Below are 21,222 nucleotides of genomic sequence, written 5' to 3'. Positions count from 1 at the left end.
GACGATCGTGAGCTCAAATACGGCAAAAAAATCACGTTTGTTGTATGGGAGCCCCACTAAAATATTTATTTTATTCTGTTTTTAGTGTTTGTTCTTTTAGCGGCAACAGAAATACATCATCTGTGAAAATTTCAACTGTCTAGCTATCACGGTTCATGAGATACAGCCTGGTGACAGACGGACAGGCAGACAGACAGACGGACGGACAGCGGAGTCTTAGTAATAGGGTTATTCTTTGGGTACGGAGCCCTAAAAATATCTGGCCAGAGCGGTATTCGGGTTGTAAAATCGGTTATTGGCTTCGCGGGGCTCCTATTTCTGGGCGGTTTGCCCTTCAGGCATCTGAAGCTGATAGGTGCAACGGACCTAATGATAGGTGAAAACCGGATGAAAATCCGTTCAGTAGCTTTTGAGTTTATCGCGAACATACAGACAGACAGATGCGGCGGGGGACTTTGTTTTAAGGATGGCTCACGTTAGACCGGGCCGTGTCCGGACCGGAGCTTCCGGCGCTTCGTTTTCTATGGAAAGCATCACGTGATCACCTGTCATGTCATAGAAAAGTAAGCGCCGGAAGCTCCGGCCCGGTCACGGCCCGGTCTAACGTGAGTCATCCTTTATTAGGTGTATAGTGATCATCATCGCATACTCTTCATGATAACAAAGATAGATATAACTCCGTAATAGATGGATACAGTCTAAGGAAAAAACGTGCCTCGAAAATCAAGAAAATTTGATTCTCGTTCAGAGGGCGCTACTAGCTTTGGCCTACTGTCGTATAGATGGCGTTGACGGTTTCGTTGGTTATTTAACAATTTTAACGCATATCAGTGAAAGAACATGGGTCGAAATCATAAAAATAATTAATGCAAATAAAAAAAATCATTTATCCATATTTAAATACATTTTATCGTATTTTTATAAATCTTCATTTTTAGTTTTAAAGTGTGTCGACAGATGGCAGTGAATTTACTGGGGTTACAAAATTTACTATGACAGTACCGCTCTAGTATAAGTTACTCTATGACGAGTAGCGTTAGTAGCTCTAGGGTGCTCTAGGTAAGCGACAATAATGGAACCCTTTATTGTATAAACTACCATTTGCTCTACCGGTTCACAAATCCATTGCGCATTTGGTGACAATGCTCATTAGGTACATACCTACCCACTGCAACAATAGCATGGCTTGCATTCTTCACATACTTACATAACTTGCACCTGCTCATTGTACTAGTTACCTTATTTATGAATAAAACAGTTTCAATTGGGTAAATTTTAATTCAACATTTTTTATATACTACGACGATGGCAAACAAGCATACGGCCCGCCTGATGCTAAGCAGTCTCCGTAGCCTATGCACGCCTGCAACTCCAGAGGAGCCACAAAATATATTATTCTTGTTGAATGTAGCCGAACCCGATTGAAGAATATGTATTTTTTAACCAACTTCTTTACCCAGAAGGTGGAGGTTCTGTATTCGGTTGTGGCTATTTTTTTAGGGTTCCGTACCCAAAGGATAAAAACGGGACCCTATATATACTAAGACTCCGCTGTCCGTCCGTCTGTCGTCAGGCTGTATCTCATGAACCGTGATAGCTAGACAGTTGAAATTTTCACAGATGATGTATTTCTGTTGCCGCTACAACAACAAATACTAAAAAGTACGGAACCCTCGGTGGGCGAGTCCGACTCGCACTTGTCCAGGTTTTTTTTTGTATTCTGCAGCTGATGTGTAACTTCCATATCAACATAACTACAGACCCAATTACGAAGCTCACCAATCTTCTTTGGCAGGTATTTACAAACATGAAACACCACCCAAACATTAACTACGATAACCTCTACAATGTTATCAGTAGCATAGAGTAACTTATACTAGAGCGGTACTGTCATAGTAAATTTTGTAACCCCAGTAAACTCACTGCCATCTGTCGACACACTTTAAAACTAAAATTGAAGATTTGTAAAAATACGATAAAATGTATTTAAATATAGATAAATGTTTTTTTTTATTTGCATTAATTATTTTGTTGATTTTGACCAATGTTCTTTCACTGATATGCGTTAAAATTGTTAAATAACAAACGTAACCGTCAACGCCATCTATACGACTGTAGGCCAAAACTAGTAGCGCCCTCTGAACGAGGATCAAATTTTCTTGATTTTCGAGGCACGTTTTTTCCTTAGACTGTATCCATCTATTACGGAGTTATATCTATCTTTGTCAGTAGATATCTCAAATATTATTCACAAAATTACCTACTACCGTTAACTACTGACCGTTAAAAATAACCTTTCTATGCGTATACTTACAACGAATGTAGGAATCAGTTTATACTAGAAATAAACACAAATTGGTTATATTACATAGTTTTTATGAATGGAAAGTTAGTATCTGTGCGGTTTGCGCGTGTATCGGACGCAATATGTATAATATTATTGTGTTTATTTTGTCTATCATTGTTTTTGTAGTGAGTTTACATTGATATTTCTTTACAATTTGTATAGCTTAAGTTATTATTCGTGAATCATCAAAATTAGAAATCACAATCAAAAGTTGTGTTAGCAACTTAACTACCTAAATGTTAAAAACATGTTAATAAAACGCAAAACCAGTTACTGGTTATTTAAAAATCATCAAGGATATAATAATTATTTAAATTTTCTGCGGTGAAATCATTTTTGTAAAAATATTTATCAGTATCATCACACAAAATTATGTATGATCAAAAGTATCTCACAATATACAAGTACCTACTATGCTACTAATAGACATTAGTTATTTGTGCAACAAGAGAGGAAAGTTGGTTTTTCTTGCTAGTGTTTATTTTGAGTCCGGAGAAAGCGAAAAGCGAAAGATTCTATGTTAGAATCTTGAGCGTAGCGAGGGACTCAAAAACACGAGACGTAAAATAACTTTGCTCTCGTGTTGCACACATAATTTTTCACCTAAGTAGTGAGAACATATTAAAGGTTAAAATGTATTTCGAATTACGCAGAATAATACAGAGAAGGAAAAAAAAGTATGAAGTGGCAGTTCATGGCTTTCACTAAATTAAAAAGCTACTTTATTTCACTCCCTGGAGTGAGGAAAGTCGCACTTTCCTCATTCTAGGGAGTGACGAAAGAAGGCTTGTTCGAGCTGCTGAGGTGAAAAATGTATTTCGAACTACACAGAATAATACAGAGAAGGAACAAAAAAAGTATGAAGTGGCAGTTCATGGCTTTCACTAAATTAAAAAGCTACTTTGTTTCACTCCCTGGAGTGAGGAAAGTCGCACTTTCCTCACTCCAGGGAGTGACGAAAGAAGGCTTGTTCGAGCTGCTGAGGTGAAAAGTATATAGACATGCATTTGAGGTTTAATAGACGTTCTAGCTCCTAGAAAATAGAGACAAACATAATTATAAGTTAGTAAATAGTACCCAATATTTGTTCTGTTTAATTTCTGAAGGTTTGTTGTGATGTGAGTCATAAACTAGGCATCTAGCGAAGTTAAAATCAATTTTAGTCCTGATGAATAATTTCACTGCTGGGTAGACGGCATGAAATTAAATGAGTAGTTAAATACATTTCTATGCGTGGATACACAATCGTGCTTAACTTAATTTCCACTTAACGTTTTTGTTGTTAGAGTTACTTGCAAGTAAAGGGCGTCTATAAAGATTTAAATATCTTTTGTGTTAGTAAACGCCGTAAATGGTGCATCAAATTTTGTATCTGAGGGAGTAGCCCGAGTACCTAACCGTCAACAACGAAAAATGTTATCTGTCTCTGTGTCGCTCGATTATGCAGAGCGATAAACGAACGATTTTCGATTTTTAGGGTTCCGTACCCAAAGGGTAAAAACGGGACCCTATTACTAAGACTCCGCTGTCCGTCTGTCTGTGACCAGGCTGTATCTCACGAAGCGTGATAGCTAGACAGTTGAAATTTTCACAGATGATGTATTTCTGTTGCCGCTATAACAACAAATACTAAAAAGTGCGGACTCGCACTTGGCCAGTTTTTTGATGTTACTGCCCACATAAAAAAATCGAAAATCGGCCCTCTGTCTGTAGTCCCGCTCCATTGAGAAGTTCTCTACCTGTTTTTACTTTTCCACTCGAGCAGAGAGAGAGTCCGTTCAATGACCGACTTGTCGGTGAAAAAACATGGCAGCGCCTAGCAATTATAGTGAAACCTCACACTCTGCCACTGCAGAGTTAGTTTGGGCCGACTCTACCTATGATACAGTGATGTTTGTGGTGTATGATTACTTGATTACAGTACGGGGACCCCGGGAAGGCGCCGCTGGTGCAGCTGAACGATGGACACATGATGCCCGCGGTCGCGTTGGGGACCTGGCTGGGAAACAGCTCCACGGTACAGTCGCCTTATATTTTGTAGTACCCAGAGAGGGCGCCACTGGTGCTGAACGATAGACACACGATGCCCATGGTCGCGTTGGAGACCTGGCTGGGAAACAGCTCCACGGTACAGTCTCCTTATATCTTGTACTATCCAGAGAGGGCGCCACTGGTGCTGAACGATGGACACACGGTGCCCGCGGTCGCGTTGGGGACCTGGCTGGCAAACAGCTCTACGGTACAGTCGCCTTATATCTTGTACTATCCAGAGAGGGCGCCACTGGTGCTGAACGATGGACACACGGTGCCCGCGGTCGCGTTGGAGACGGCTGGGAAACAGCTCCACGGTACAGTCGCCTTATATCTTGTACTGTCCAGAGAGGGCGCCACTGGTGCTGAACGATGGGCACACGGTGCCCATGGTCGCGTTGAGGACCTGGCTGGGAAACAGCTCCACGGTACAGTCACCTTATATCTTGTACTATCCAGGGAGGGCGCCACTGGTGCTGAACGATGGACACACGGTGCCCATGGTCGCGTTGAGGACCTGGCTGGGAAACAGCTCCACGGTACAGTCGCCTTATATCTTGTACTATCCAGGGAGGGCGCCACTGGTGCTGAACGATGGACACACGGTGCCCGCGGTCGCGTTGGCGACGGCTGGGAAACAGCTCCACGGTACAGTCGCCTTATATCTTGTACTATCCAGGGAGGGCGCCACTGGTGCTGAACGACGGACACACGTCGTCCATGGTCGCGTTGGGGACCTGGCTAGGAAACAGCTCCACGGTACAGTCGCCTTATATCTTGTACTATCCAGGGAGGGCACCACTGGTGCTGAACGATGGATAAATATGACGGGGTTATAAAACCTCAAATGCCCTTTTTCTTATCTTTAAGATGGTTATCTACATCTTTAAGATGGTTTTAGTACATCTTTCTCTTACATTTTCTGAGTTTTCCTTGCACCAAATACGTACTGTAGAAGGTTTAGCTTAAAATAAGAACAGCCCAATAAGTGAATCTTCTGCTCTTCAGGGTCGAATCGCCCCAGTTGGATACGAGACAGAGCAAGCCGTGCTGTGGGCCTTAGAAGCAGGCTACAGACACGTCGACACCGCCTGGTCTTACCATGTGGAAGACCAGGTCGGCCGGCCAGTGAAGACCGTGGTGGACGCCTATAACCTGCTGCATGAGATCACCACCACTCCCAAGGTGAGAATTAGTATCATACTTTCTCATAAAAAGTGCGGAATTATTTCTAATCCTAAATTTATATCTGTTTGTATAATTGTTAGGTACAGTCGCCATCAGATACATCGGAGCGGCCGAGGTGTTCACAATATCTGAACACGCACTCTAACGGCTTGACAATAGAGAAGCGTGTTCAGATATTTGTGAGCACCTTGACCGTTCCGATATATTTGATGGCGACTGTACCTATATACTCAATCTACATCGAAGTATTCTGACTATCTATTTGTGCCTACTTAGTTTATCATGTAACTGTGTTTTTCAGATATGTGACGCCGCGTGCTACGTGAAAAGGTTCAAAAAGAAAACAGAAAGATCTAGCATCAGCATGGTTCTTCCTATGTCGCGAGAGGAAATATTCGTCACAACCAAGGTACCCATCTAAAGTCCGTCCAAGCTAACCCTGGAGGTTAAGGGTGTATAGAGTAATAAGTTTAGGGCCACCGCCCACACTAGCGTCTTCCGAAAGTCGGCGTCACAGAATAAGTAATAGTATTATCATACAGAACGGCGACGCACCGCCCCGTCCGGACCCGAATTATCTCGCCCCGCGACAGAAATCTGGCGGACTTCTGGCGTGCTCTCAGTACTATTTTTAAGCAACTTACTCACACTATGACGCGTGTACGGACGTGCTGTTCACACATAGAAACGCGAGTGATTTTTGATGTATAGCGTGTCCGCCCTGTGTCGGCGTCTAGTCAACTCTATGGCAGCTGCTCGGCGCAACGTTGGCGCAACTGCACAGCGACGCCATTTTCTATAGCGCTGGCGCTCAAAACACGCTAGTGTGGGGTGGCCTTAACTATTTAGGGAAGCAGATAGCTTCCTACCTGCTATTGACAGAACAACGCACTTTTATGCTCATCAAGAGTTGTAGATTTTGAGCTCTAATTAGACTTTTATAGTTAATCTATATAGTTCGTCGTACCTACATATACATACTTATACGCTCGAAAAGCATAACCTTCGTTTACGGTAGAGTAAATAATAATAATGTCCTCCTCGCCGTGTCCGACGACGGCGACTCTAACTGCTTTTAATGGGAAACATGGAACGCTCTAATGTGGCTTGCGAAGCCCAACTTGGTTTTGAAGATGCTATTACATGGTACGCAATGGAGCTGGCCGGCTGAGTTGTAGGTGTAGGTGTACGAAGGCTTCGGCCGCGTCTTACAGAGATGGCGCTTAGCATCCATCAGGTCTTCTAAGCGCCGCTGCTCGTATTGCTCTACACATTTATGAACAATTGCGCGCCATACCGTTCTACTCAACTCGAGTAAATAACTAGACATCAAATGAACCTTTCGTGCCCCTGTTCAACCTTTTTTAATTTCCTCTGATTATTATTAAATATGTTGTTTGTCTGTCAGCTGTGGAACGATGCGCACGCGCGCTCAGCGGTGGTGCCCGCGCTCAGAGCGTCGCTCGCGCAACTACAGCTCAGCTACGTCGATCTTTACCTCATGCATTGGCCATTAGGACAGTTTGTAAGTAACCAACAATTATGCTCAATATAACATTGGGGGCTTAGCCAAAATGACCAATAACCATCGTACATCGCCAAATTAAAAGAAAAAATGTATCGGAATGATGCCACGCAAAATCACGTTAGTATATTTCCATACATCATTTCAGTTTCAATTGGCGTTTTCTACACAGGTAAAACTTTAAACCCCGCGCGATGGCTATATCTTTATTTCCTGACTTTATTTCCCTTCTTAAATATATGTAGGTGATTTCAGGAAAACGGATCGTACGACTCCACCCACTATCTGGAAACCTGGCGCGGCATGATGGACGCGCAGGCGCTCAACCTGACCCGGTCCATCGGTGTCAGCAATTTCAACAAAGTCATGCTGGAGAGCATCCGAGCGCACCAGCTGACGAAGCCAGCTGTACTGCAGATTGAGGTAGAGATAAAGATAGAAATGGGGTTGGCATAGATGGCGCCATCATGGCTTGCCCCTTTCACTAGTTCTATGAGATTTGGCTTAAAGGGCTGGCATCCAGGGCATAAAATTCCATTTAAAAAAAAAACGAAATTTTGACACAATTCTAGGCATTGACAGGGTAAGCTATGCTGGCGCCATCTGCTAAAACGGCCAACCCCATTGGAAGTTGTTTAACCCTTTGCCAAAGACATTATAACAAACTAATATCAACCTTCGTGCATTTTGGCGAGATTCACGACGAGGCTTAGTAAATAATATAAAATAAATAGTTACACTTACATTTTGTGTGTATTCATTCAATACCTGACAAGCCTCAAACATAATCAACACATTAAAAATAAAAGTAAAATTCGCTTAATTCAGACTTCATAATGGCCCATACATGTTAGTATACTATCTTAAGCAACTAAAAATAAATTATTATTACTATTCGTGTTATTAATTTTCACTTACAATATTATATATTTCACTTACATTGCTCAAAATTCTTTCCAGTGGAATATTAACCTGCAGCAACCCGGGCTGCTCGCTTACTGCCGTCAGCACAACATCTCGGTGATGGGCTACACGCCGTTCGGCGCTCTCATGGACAAGCGGCGCGCCGACTCGCCCACTCGCATCGACGATCCACAGCTGACCAAAATGGCTGCCAAGTATGGGAAGAATGTGCAGCAGATATTGCTGCGATACGCTGTGAGTTATTTTTTAAATCCATATTTCCAGTGGATCCTGCAGCAACCAGAGCTGGTAGTCTACTGTGCCGTCAGCACACAACATCTCCGTGATCAGCTACACGCCGTTCGGCACTCTCATGGACAATAAGCAGCGCGCCGACTCGCCTACTCGCATAGACGATCCACAGCTGACGAAGATGGCGGCCAAGTATGGGAAGAATGTGCAGCAGATATTGCTGCGATACGCTGTGAGTTAGTTTTTAAATCCATATTTCCAGTGGATCCTGCAGCAACCAGAGCTGGTAGTCTACTGTGCCGTCAGCACACAACATCTCCGTGATCGGCTACACGCCGTTCGGCACTCTCATGGACAATAAGCAGCGCGCCGACTCGCCTACTCGCATAGACGATCCACAGCTGACGAAGATGGCGGCCAAGTATGGGAAGAATGTGCAGCAGATATTGCTGCGATACGCTGTGAGTTAGTTTTTAAATCCATATTTCCAGTGGATCCTGCAGCAACCATAGCTGGTAGTCTACTGTGCCGTCAGCACACAACATCTCCGTGATCGGCTACACGCCGTTCGGCGCTCTCATGGACAATAAGCAGCGCGCCGACTCGCCTACTCGCATAGACGATCCACAGCTGACGAAGATGGCGGCCAAGTATGGGAAGAATGTGCAGCAGATATTGCTGCGATACGCTGTGAGTTAGTTTTTAAATCCATATTTCCAGTGGATCCTGCAGCAACCAGAGCTGGTAGTCTACTGTGCCGTCAGCACACAACATCTCCGTGATCACGCCGTTCGGCGCTCTCATGGACAATAAGCAGCGCGCCGACTCGCATCGACGATCCACAGCTGACCAAGATGGATGCCAAGTATGGGAAGAATATGCAGCAGATATTGCTGCGATACGCTGTGAGTGTTTAGCTCTTCGAGTGTTGGATCGAATAGCAGCAAATAGCCTATTTATTAAACTCCGATTCCAACGATATATGATTTAATATATAATATCATACAAAGTATAAATCCTCTTTTTTGTAAAATCCTCTAAAAAATCCGTGGCGCCATTTTACTACCTTTCGCGTTTTCGCTGACGCTACTTGAAGGGTTAGTTTATAATCAAATGTTATCAATCTTGCAGTTCATTGAAAATAGGGTTGGCAAAAATACATAGGTACCGTACCGTACTTCTACGCCTTTGTTTATTTATTTGTTTATTAGGATCACCAACAGAAGATACAATTTACATACTAGTATTAACTTACAAAAAGGGCACATTTTTTATTGATCCCCCACTTACAGGCAATCACAGCATGCATTATTATATTAACTAAAATAAAACTTATTTCGTAATTCATTTCACAAATAAATCTAATTCTATTTTTCAGGTCGAAATGGGAGTAATCCCGATCCCGAAGTCCATAACCAGCACTCGAATTTTCGAGAACATCGAGATTTTCGACTTCCAGCTCGATGAGAGTGAGAAATGGACGCTCCGCAACTTCGACCGGGGCTACAGAACCATCCCCCAGCTCAAGTGGAGTGACCACCCCTTCTACCCCTTTGAGAAAATGCCGGAATACACCACCACCACCACCACCGCCGCCGCTAGTACAAGTACTGTAAACACGGAGAAAAGTACGCAACAAGTGATTTCTGAGGTGGATGTGAACGATAAATCTGCTAGAATGAATTTTAGGGATATAAAGATATAATACAATAGAAATTGCGTCATTATTCATTTTAAGATATGATATTTTGAATTATAGTAGTTTATGTGACTGCTACATTATGAAAGGCATTAAAATACCAGTGATTTAAATATTATAATTTTTCTTTCATTAAAATACTTCACATGCGATTTAAATGTCTAATTATGTACAGTTACATATACTGCTATATATATCCACACACATAATGCATATTATAAGCTCTATGATGTATTCAGGAACCGCATGTTACGACCGCCATTGCGGAATTCGATCACACATTCACGACGACGTCACGTCATCTCGACTGATACTTGAAAACAAGTTAAATTAAATTTAGGTTTATGATACGTAGTAGATAGTATGTGTAGATAAATGATTACCATAATATAATATGATATTTTCTGCAGTAAATACAAATATGTGTCGGAAGAAATACATTTTTTGTGTCCACTGAAAAGCTGGTTAGAAATAGATAAAACACATAATATTTGGCACATTTTTATTGTTGAACAATAAACAATGTATTTTTCATTACAATTTTATTCTCTTTCTAGTAAATTCGATACCAGAAGTTGCGAGTGCAAACGAGAACCTTCAAGACAAGCGGAGAATTTTCGAGACGACTCGAGAACTTTCTAGAATTAAACAAATGGTAACACAAAATAAATGAAAAATACAAGAATAATATGACACCTAGTTTATGATTGAAAAATTAATTTTATACTATATTACACTTGATTCTATGACCTAATTTTCTGCCAAATCATAGACATGATTAATAAGATAGAAAATCAAATGTAACTGCACTATCTATCAATCGCAAACTACAAGTATACCCAAGGTGTAACAAAAGTTAATTAAAAAAAAAACATTCTCGAACTTATTAAGAGATAAATTGGGATAGATTTTTCATTAATTCTTAAGAAAAACTGAGAACGTCCGAGAATTATCTCTAAAATTCACCGAGACGGCTCGAGAATCCTCCGTAACAACCAAGTAGAATAAATGCCAACCAAGTCTTCATTTATCTAAAAAAAATACAACCTCACTTAAGTTTTGTCGTCCAATAAAATTTCGTAGAAAAAAAATGAGAAAAATAAAACTATTACAGGACACAAAAATATAAATATTATTTACAAATTATTTATTCCTTAAACTCGACGTGGTAAAAAATGAACTTTTACGTTATAACAGTCGAATAGTCAATGTAATGACAATGTCATAAATAGGTGACTTCATGTATATAGTATTTTTGAAACTGGAAGGGTACGATGATAAATGTCATCTCCATACAATTTATAACCTAAAAATGCCAAATGTCGCGAAATTGTATTAAATTGACATAATACTATAATAAATTTTGACGAAAGATCACATAATTATGTAATGATTATGCGGTAACTCTAGTTGTCAAAAGTTGACGTTTAACAATTCAGTTCCTACAAAAAATATGGCGACTTCCGGTTCGAGCGCCATCTTGATAGTTAGCATCGTGATTAATTACTTTGTTTTTTGCTTATTAATATTGTTTAAAGTATAATATCGATAGCTTATTATACAGTAAACTAATGTGGTAGTGTGCAGTGAATGGAGAATTAATTTTGAAGCGCGTTTAACCACCATCTTGGAGTCAACGGCCAGTAGTCCACGTGCTTCTTGTAAAGTCTAGCTATCGATTTACAAGAGCTAACAAATCACCGTACACTGTCTTGTACAACCGTACAATTTTTGTCGTTTTTAAACCTCTTAATACCTTGATACTGGCGAAATAGTCCCACTGGGCTGAAGCCATAATTTTAAAAGAAGAAGAAGACATCTATCATAGTACTCTTCCAGTTTGTAAAATACTATAATAAATTTTGACGAAAGATCACATCATTATGCGGTAACTCTGGTTGTCAAAAGTTGACGTTTAACAATTCAGTTCCTGCAAAAAATATGGCGACGTACAGCGCCATCTATGTTGTTCAGCTGTTCAACTCGGCGGCACGTTTTTTAGGGTTCCGTACCCAAAGGGTAAAAACGGGACCCTATTACTAAGACTCCGCTGTCCGTCTGTCTGTCTGTCACCAGGCTGTATCTCATGAACCGTGATAGCTAGACAGTTGAAATTTTCACAGATGATGTATTTCTGTTGCCGCTATAACAACAAATACTAAAAACAGAATAATATAAATATTTAAATAGGGCTCCCATACAACAAACGTGATTTTTTTGCTGTTTTTTTCCGTAATGGTACGGAACCCTTCGTGCGCGAGTCCGACTCGCACTTGGCCGGTTTTTTACTCATCTCGTTTTGATCATTCGTATTTGGTCGATTCACAAGAGCTGGCACGAATCGAATAAATGATTGAATGAAAATATCTATGTGTGTATCACATTAACCAATAAAATGGCGGCTCTCACTGTATACCGATACAATCATACAATGAAAGTTTCGTTCATTCCATTCGTGCCAGCTTTCGTGAATCAACATGTACCTTCGTGTAACTTCGTGTCATAATCTTATATACATGACATATGTCATTACATTGACAAGACCGGCCCCGCACCCGCTCTTAAAATAATACTGTGATATTTAAATTCGTTCCTGTTTTTAAAACTTCTTATACAGTCGTCAAAATTATTAGTTTAGCACCGCTGCATATGTGACGTTTTCAATCAAAAGGTACCACATTGTCGCTTACCATAAGGACGAAAATTGCTTGTATTTTAAAAACCTGTCAGCGTCCTTATGGCAAGCGACAATGTGGTACCTTTTGATTGAAAACTACACATATATTGTTATATGCCCCATGCTAAGCTAGTAGTTTTGCTCACTGTATATACCTAAATTAGGAGTTGTTTTATAATACAATCATAAAGTAATGTTAATGTTTTATCGATATCAAATAAGATGTTAAGATATTTGTGACATATTGGCTACCTAGTTTTAAATGGCGGCCTACATATGCGAAATGAAAATCAAAGATATGATTTTAACATAGGTATTAAAATAATTTATTTAATTTTATTTTATAAACCTGTAAAAAGAAATGTGTAAAAATTATTATAGTTGTGTAAAACCAGTATTGGTATTGTGTATTTAATTTTGAAAGCCTGTCCACCAAGACAAAAAAAGGTCTAAAATAATCTAATACAATACCTTTATGTTTACAATAAGGTCGTGTACACATATTTTTGGCATTTTGTCCGTGTATTTTAGACTGAAATAACATAGAAAATAGTATAGTAACTGAAGTTATAATAATTTGAGTCCGACATTAATGTATGTCATAATCTCATTTGGAGTATTGGCGCTAAAGTTACAGGAACTTAGTGGACAAGACTTATAATATTTATAATTATTTAAAAACCTAATGAATACAGGAAACACTACATACGGACATTTGTGTAAGTATGTATGTATATGCATATCAAAATTGCCTATGTCCACGCAAAATACACAGTTTCGGAATATTATGTCCAATTGGTGTAATGTACTTTGAGAGTTTAAGTAATTCTAATATGCTTTAATACATTTGTTGAGAGTATATGTACAGAGACGAAGAACTCAAAAACATCTGAACATTTAGTATGGAGATAGTTTGAGGCCCGGGGAAGGACAGAGTATTTTTATCAATTATCATCATTCCACGCAGTTTCGGGCAAAAGCTAGTGTTTTATATGCGAGAAACAGTAAAAACAGTATTTGAGAGAGTATTTTATATAAAAATAAGTATTTGATAAATATTAGAAATTATTGATGAAAGAAAAAATCTCTAACATTGTATATATTAAATAGGCCAAATAAGTAGATAAAATTTAGAGATCTCCGGTCTTACACATATGAGTATTAATTGTTAAATAATTACAATTGTATTATCGATATATGGTGAGGGGGTGCGGGAGGGGAAGGGGTATGGAGCTACCTTAGAAGAATTTCTTCGCTTGAGCTTCTTTTCTTTCTCTGAAAAAGATTAAAAATAGTTCATCACACGCTCTCAGGTTTATACATCATTATATTCACCATTGACTTTGCCAACAAAATTCCAATCATGAATGGTGGAAATAAATCGGCTCTACTTACTTGTAGAGGTTGTAAAGGAACATAACAACGAGTTGGGACGTCACCACCATTATTAAGGCGGTGAGCCCCACGCAGCTCGGCGTCGGACACGACGTCTGAGCCGCCGAGTGCGCCGGGGAGGATATCCTGCAACGGAAGAGACAATATTGCTAAAAAAAATTAGGTTCGGATCACTTTTTTTTTTAAGATCAGTCTAAAGCCTTTGACTACGTTGATCATTAAGTATACCTTAAAAACTGTATTTACTATCAGCATCGGTCTCAAAGTATACAAAACATAACAGTATATAAAATTATCTAGATCTGCCCTACAACCAGATAATGGTATATTTGCATTAGCTAACGTAGAACAAAGGAAACGGTTATTAAACTTGGGATGTCCCAAGGAAGTGTGTCGGGCCCTTCATCGTTTATCTATTGAAACATTATAACACAAAAATAAAACCTTAACGTACAAACGGCACACTTAATGCCACGAGGCGTTATCTACCGGCCAACCTTCTATCTAGAGACCATTGTTCCAGCAAGTATAGATACCTCTGTGCGACTCCACTGACAGTCTGTTGCAGTTGTTGCAGACTGTCTCTCATCTCCGCCAGGAACTTAGAGACCATTGTTCCAGCAAGTATAGATACCTCTGTGCGACTCCACTGACAGTCTGTTGCAGTTGTTGCAGACTGTCTCTCATCTCCGCCAGGAACTTAGAGACCATTGTTCCAGCAAGTATAGATACCTCTGTGCGACTCCACTGACAGTCTGTTGCAGTTGTTGCAGACTGTCTCTCATCTCCGCCAGGAACTGCGGGTTGCTGACCGCCCCGCCGCCGGCCGCCGCGAGCCCGTCCGCCTTGCGGGACACTTCGATTATGAACCCTCTGCCGAACAAATAAGGCTCATATTAATAAATTATAATATAAATAAATATCAAATATTATAGTCCCACAGTTATCTCGATAAGGCTTGGTACTTAGACAACGACAGATAATAGTACATTATTGTCGAGGCTCGGAAGTAGCTACTTGCTGGCTGAGGATTCGTTTTAAACGGACGACCTTGGGAGTCCGTTTAATTGAATCCGAAGCCGAGCCATATATAGTGCTTTTCTCAAAAATGGCGCAATAAATACAAATATAATAGAAATATTTTACAAAAGCAACGTTCTTATGTATATATTTTCACAGAAAAAAGTAAAAAGATTTGCTTTGCCGCCGTTTTATTTTTTTAATTAAAAATAGAACTGTATTTTTCTGCTGAAAATACGCCAACTTATTTGAGACACCTAAATAGTCGCGGTACCAACATTATAATAATAAGTACTGATCATCTGTTTGGCTGTTTAATGGACCTATGCCTTCATTTGATATGGCGACTTCAACTTTTAAAAAGTTTGGAACTCGACAAATAATGGAATTTGTATGCAACATTGCAGTCCTGAAATCGAGACTGCAATGTTTTTAACTATTTAATTTTTTGACTGACCATAAACTACGCACTTCACGACCTACTTTTTATTTATTTAAACTTTATTGCACGATATAAAATTGTACAAAAGGCGGACTTAATGCCTTAAGGCATTCTCTACCAGTCAACCATTGGGTCAAACAGAAACATGTAGTTAGTGCAGGATTGTAGAAAGTGAGAGGAAATATGAAACACAAATCAAATTATTCTAAACAATATATATTTTATTTATACACTTACACATATAAGAATAATACCAATATATACCTACATATATACAAACATGCATACATACATACATACATATATAAACAAATAAATACATAGAATCACACAAATAATATAAAAAGATATATTGATATGAGAAAAAATGTTCAAAAATTGACACAATAGTGTAACAAGTGGCTCATAAAGTGGAATACTGAGCTACCTTTTCTTCTCCTTTTTCCTTCCACCGAGAGGAAAATACTAGAATGAAGTTTAGATGTAATAAAGAATGGTTAGCATGTGTGTGTGTGTACTGACTTGAGCTCCGCGATGGTGTTGATGATGATCTGGTTGTTGGCCACCAGCGCGTCCCAGTCGTGCCTGGCCACCGGCAAACCGCCCATTTGCATCTGTCATACAAATAAAATCAATTCAATGGAACCTCCATAACTCGAATCGAACGTTCATAAAACGAAACCTCGTTAATGCGTTGCTTTTAGCGCTTTCCTTGGAATGTGATGTTCTCATAGTGAATGCAATCCCGACTCGGGATTGCAAAATCGAGATCCCGCGGAATTAGAAATATCAATCCCGCGGGATCCCGGAATTTTCGGGATCCCGAGTAAATTTAAAAAAAAAGTAAAATTCGATTGAATTAAAACGATAATGACGGCATGTTTGTGATGGTGACGGTAATTAAAATAACATATTAATAGGCAGAAATAAAAACCTTTATTCTTTAATATTATTAACTAAATCATCATCAGTTTTCCTTGGAAATTAACAAAGGTAATCAAAACAATAAGTATAACATCTTTTAGTTTTTTCTTAATTCTTTCTGTAATTTATTTTAGTTAAATAAATAAATATTATTTATATATAAGTATAACTATCAATTTTATGAATTGACATCATATGGACGTGTAAACCTTTTGTAGACCCGAATGCGGTTTTGAGAACAGCTTTACACAAGTTGCATTGAGCAGTCAAATTATTAACTGTTTTCTTAAAATATCTCCATACCATACGACTGCCGCCCAATCCCGTCAATCCCGAACGGGATCCCGTCATATTATGCGTCGGGATTGATCCCGAAAAATTACACGGGATCCCGCGGGATCGGGATTGCATTCCCTAGTTCTCAATCAAAAGGTACTACTTTGTGGCTTACTATAAAGACGAAATTTGCTTGTATCTTTATACGAATAACCTGTCAGAGCGTCCTAATGGCAAGCGACAATGTGGTATCTTGATTGAGAACGTCACAAATAGTTGAAATTATACCTAACAGTAAACAGTACAATCAATGTATTAAATACGACACGGACAAAGTGCCAAAAACATGTCAACACGACCTTATTGACCATACATTACGGTAGTGTGTACATATTTTAGCTAGTTTATCCGTGTCGATATTAGATTGACTGTAGAAGAAACAGTGATGTACTCACGGGCGCCTGTCCCGGCTGCTGCGCCTGCGCTGCTATGGGTTGTCCCTGTGCGTGTGTGTACACGGCCGACAACATTGACAATGAGTTCATCTGCTTGCCGATCACCTGTTACAGACAAAATAACTATTAAATTAAAAAAAACCCTGCACAATATGCCAAAAAAATATTTCATACAGAAAAGCCTTACATCGTTTTGAACTCTTCAAATTGCTGGGTTGATTTCTATCACACATAGCTAAATACCACCACAAGGAAACTCGCTTTCACATAAAAAAAACGCATTGAAATCAGTCCATCTGTTCACTCACTATACTGCACTGCACTTCCTACCTTTTGTAATGAAATACTTCACTTGACAACTGAATACTTACTCATTTATTCCGAGGATATTAAAATAATATTGTGTAAGGAGGATAGGAGTACTCACCTCATCGACTTTCTTATTGAGTTCTGACTCGAACCAGTCGTCATACTCGCCCTCCTTGTCGCACACCTAGAGACAGACAGAGACAACATAACACTCACCTCGTCGACTTTCTTGTTGAGATCTCTCAGCACGTCATGAATCTGTCCCTGTCCCTGGAAGATTTGTCTAAGCTCCCGCTGCCCGTCCGACTCGAACCAGTCCTCGAACTCGCCCTCCTTGTCGCGCACCTACAGATAACAAAGAACAACAACTGTATTAAATTTGCGTAGTATAACATTTTGTGATAAGATTTAAGAGTCATAGAACCACATGGAAATCCATGAAAGAGACATATGTTCAGCAGTGGACGCAAATATGCTGAAAAGAAGAAGATATGCTCAAGTGGCTCCTGTGATGTTGCTTATGTCCATGGGCAAAGATGACTGCTTCCCATCAGGCGGCTCGTCTGCTCGTTTGCTGACTATTACATAAAAAAAAGACATGTATGTATAGTACCTCATCAGGGTGCTCCTTCCTATAATCCTCCTTCTGCTGGTCCAGCTTGCGCTGGTACTCCTGGTACTCCTGTGACAGCTTCTGTTGTTCATCATTGCTGATTTGCTGCCCACCTGCAACAATGTCGGTAAAACTTATAATAACAAGAAAATTTATATCCCGGTCGGGACACCAAAATGTTTAATACAATTCTTGAGACTACTTCACGTTGATGTTTGCGTAAATGCCGACACCGTACAAGAACATGTAGGGTTGTCACAGACTTTTACACAACTGCCCAAAATACTGCACATTTCAAATAAGACACGCTAGCTCTGTAAGTAGTACTGAGCTACTAACAATGGCTCGGTATGCAGCTCGGGTGCGCTCGACCCACCTCTCGCCCCTAGGACCCCGCACGATCGCCCTGACTAGACGGCTTCGTCGAATGACTGAATCGTTTTATAGACTGTGCCTCCGGTAGCGGCTGATATACCGAAGTAGCTGCCTCAGATTAGCACATATCCTAATATCTGCTAAAATCCTGGTCACGGCACCACAATTTGCCTCAAACTAATTTCTTCGACTTGTGTATGTTAATTTCTCTGAAATCCCGCGTTCTGCAGTTCTGGTTAGCCTGAGACGTCGCGCCTGCGCTCGCACAGCAGAAGAATCTGTGCATGGTAACTGTTAGTTGCGTTTTAAGCATGTGTGAGTGAGCGTATTAATGTATGCATGTATCTGTCAAATCCAGTCACAAATAAATCTTCAAACAGTGCACACGTCTATCTCTCAGAAAAATCCCTACATACAAATATCAACCTTATTACAAAGAACATTTGGTCGACATCGAACCGGAGGAGGAACCAGATAAGCGAAGCCCAGCCGGCCGGCGAGAACAATAGCGGTCCGCATTCCTGAGCCTAGTTGCTATCTGCAGGTGCGAAATATAAGGAAATTATGACAAATTAAATGAAGTGAAGATTATTAAGTTGTGCTATCGTGTTGTTTACGTGAATAGACAAGTAAATACTGCAAAATGAGTACTAACGAACAGTTAATTCGTGTTTTGGAGGATACAGCGTTATTATTAAAGAAAACTGAAATTAATTTGAAGAAATGTCCCAAACAACGTTTAACTAAAGGCTATTTAGAATCTCGAGCACAGTGTATTGACGCTTATTGGAAAACATTTACATCGGCGCATAAACAGCTGGTACAGAATACTACAATGCAGGAGCGCGGCGAGATACAGTATTTTCTCAAGGAAGATTATTATGTCGTGGAGGAGTTATACCTATGTTTACAAGGTGATATCAAGGACGCGCTCGCTGCTGCCGCTCCCACACATGTTCAAGGAACAAGTTCGCTGGATATCACGATGTTTGAAGCTGTACAACAACATGTCAAGTTACCTGCTATTGTTTTACCTGTGTTTTCGAATAACTATGAAGAGTGGCCGACGTTTCACGATTTGTTTACGTCGTTAGTACATAACAACACGAGTATTAGTAAGGTTCAGAAACTGCATTATTTAAAGTCAAGTATCGCCGGTGAAGCCGCTGCTTTATTGAAGCATGTTACGATTACGGAACAAAATTATGAGTTAGCCTGGGAGACTTTAAAACAAAGGTATGGTAATAAGAGGTTAATTGTGAACTCCCTTTTGAGGAGATTGTTTAATCAAAAGAAGATTACTACGCAAACATCTAGTCAAATAAAACTTTTACTGGACACTACGACGCAATGTTTGAATGATTTACAAAATCTTCAAGTGAATATAAACGAGTGGGATCCGTTCATAATATACCTAGTCGTGAACCGACTCGACAACGAAACTCATAAGGATTGGGTGGAACACGCCTACAGTTTAAGTGCTGACCAGTTGCCTAAGTGGACTGAATTAAAGAAATATCTCGAGTCAAAGTTTCGTACGTTGGAACTGGTTAACCCTGTCACTGCTACCGTACCTAAAGAATCAAAAACAATTAAGGAAAAGTCTTACCACGTGTCAACATCATCAAAGAGCTGTGTTTTATGTAGGGAAGAACACACTTTATGTCACTGTCAAGAGTTCACGAAAATGTCACCTGTGGAGAGAATTGACTATGTGAAGAAAACTAAATTATGTTTCAACTGTCTCCTACCTGGACATTCTGCATCACGATGTCGTCTTTCCTTTTCATGTCGTATATGCAAGAAGAGGCATCACACCATGATACACCAAGCGCAGAATGAGGAGTCAGTGAAAACTCAAGCTTACCACAGTCAGCTGACACACCACGAAGAAGACCCGCAGAATGATGAAGAAGTAGAAGTGGTGGAAATTTCGTGTAACTTTACCTGCAAGAAATCCAAAAGCCTGCTAGCGACTGCAATGATATCCATTAGGGACGACGAAGGTCACGTGACTCCCCTTCGTTGTTTAATTGATCCAGGCTCAGAATCAAGCTTTTTAAGTGAACGCGCAGCACAAGCTCTGCGAGTCAAGAGGTCACCTGTGAGAGGAACTGTTACCGGTGTCGGCGACCTCCAGGTCAAGATCAACAGCGTAGCACATGTTCAAGTATTGTCAAATCAAGATGACAGTTTCAAGCTAGATGTCAAAGCTTATATAATGCCCTCGAAGCTCACATCACAACTACCATCAAGGAAGATTAAGTATGACCCACAAGCCTGGTCACACATACAAGGACTCACTCTGGCTGATCCTAAGTTTCATCAGCCAGGGCGAGTAGACATGCTACTTGGTGTAAAAGTGTATGCACAAATACTAGAAGGAAAGGTAATGAAAGGTCCACCTGGCACTCCATGCGCACAAGAAACAAGCCTAGGTTGGATAATATTCGGAGACGCAGAAGGCACAGCATACACTTTAGAAGAAAACATAGTTGTGATGCATCATCAGGTCGACGTGAACGACATGTTGAAGGCATTTTGGGAGATAGATACTACAGATACAAAGAAGAGTCTCACGAGACAAGAAGAAAGGTGTGAAATGATTTACAAGGAGACTCATACAAGAAACGAAGAAGGAAGATACATAGGAACGTTACCATTCAAAAAAGAAGAACATCTATCTCCAAAAGGACAAACAAGAGACATCGCCATACTGAGACTGAAACAACAAGAAAAAATATTCGTAAGGGAACCTAATCAGAAGAATGAGTATGTTAAAGCTATAGAA

General features: G+C 40.0%; 2 protein-coding genes across 4 annotated transcripts in view; one reads left to right on the top strand and one right to left on the bottom strand.

Moving 5' to 3' along the window:
* LOC134752769 (protein ERGIC-53) overlaps positions 1-21,222 on the bottom strand; it is a 182,043-nt gene that overhangs the window by 148,229 nt on the left and 12,592 nt on the right. The window contains exons 6-12 of one of the 2 annotated variants that reach the window (XM_063688464.1): positions 18,057-18,169; positions 17,660-17,788; positions 17,135-17,239; positions 16,002-16,093; positions 14,750-14,890; positions 14,018-14,143; positions 13,857-13,897 (exon numbers count right to left, since the gene is read on the bottom strand). In XM_063688464.1, the coding sequence (XP_063544534.1) occupies positions 13,861-13,897; positions 14,018-14,143; positions 14,750-14,890; positions 16,002-16,093; positions 17,135-17,239; positions 17,660-17,788; positions 18,057-18,169 (743 nt within the window). In that variant the 3' untranslated portion in view covers positions 13,857-13,860. Of the gene's footprint in view, positions 1-10,433; positions 13,898-14,017; positions 14,144-14,749; positions 14,891-16,001; positions 16,094-17,134; positions 17,240-17,659; positions 17,789-18,056; positions 18,170-21,222 lie in introns of those variants that run through there. The other variant, XM_063688463.1, reaches the window with a different exon arrangement.
* On the top strand, positions 2,441-9,975 carry LOC134752683 (aldo-keto reductase AKR2E4-like). 2 transcript variants are annotated; one of them, XM_063688360.1, is made up of 8 exons: positions 2,441-2,472; positions 4,269-4,364; positions 5,387-5,563; positions 5,868-5,975; positions 6,975-7,091; positions 7,347-7,514; positions 8,052-8,249; positions 9,625-9,975. In XM_063688360.1, exons 2-8 carry the CDS (start codon positions 4,317-4,319, stop codon positions 9,949-9,951), a joined length of 1,143 nt encoding a protein of 380 aa, XP_063544430.1. In that variant the 5' UTR covers positions 2,441-2,472; positions 4,269-4,316; the 3' UTR covers positions 9,952-9,975. The 2 variants fall into 2 exon arrangements, with proteins under 2 accessions (XP_063544430.1, XP_063544431.1); XM_063688361.1 differs by lacking the exon at positions 5,868-5,975.

The sequence above is a fragment of the Cydia strobilella genome, chromosome 25 (genome assembly GCF_947568885.1).
Source record: "Cydia strobilella chromosome 25, ilCydStro3.1, whole genome shotgun sequence".
NCBI lineage: Eukaryota > Metazoa > Arthropoda > Insecta > Lepidoptera > Tortricidae > Cydia > Cydia strobilella.
This window is presented reverse-complemented; position numbering and strand designations above follow the sequence as displayed.

Excerpts from the sequence above, each read along its gene's own strand:
- LOC134752683 (XM_063688360.1), top strand. The coding sequence starts at position 4,317 with ATGATGCCCGCGGTCGCGTTGGGGACCTGGCTGGGAAACAGCTCCACG. Across the intron at positions 5,976-6,974 it reads AAATATTCGTCACAACCAAG|CTGTGGAACGATGCGCACGC; the intron begins GTACCCATCTAA and ends TTTGTCTGTCAG. Across the intron at positions 8,250-9,624 it reads AGATATTGCTGCGATACGCT|GTCGAAATGGGAGTAATCCC; the intron begins GTGAGTTATTTT and ends TCTATTTTTCAG.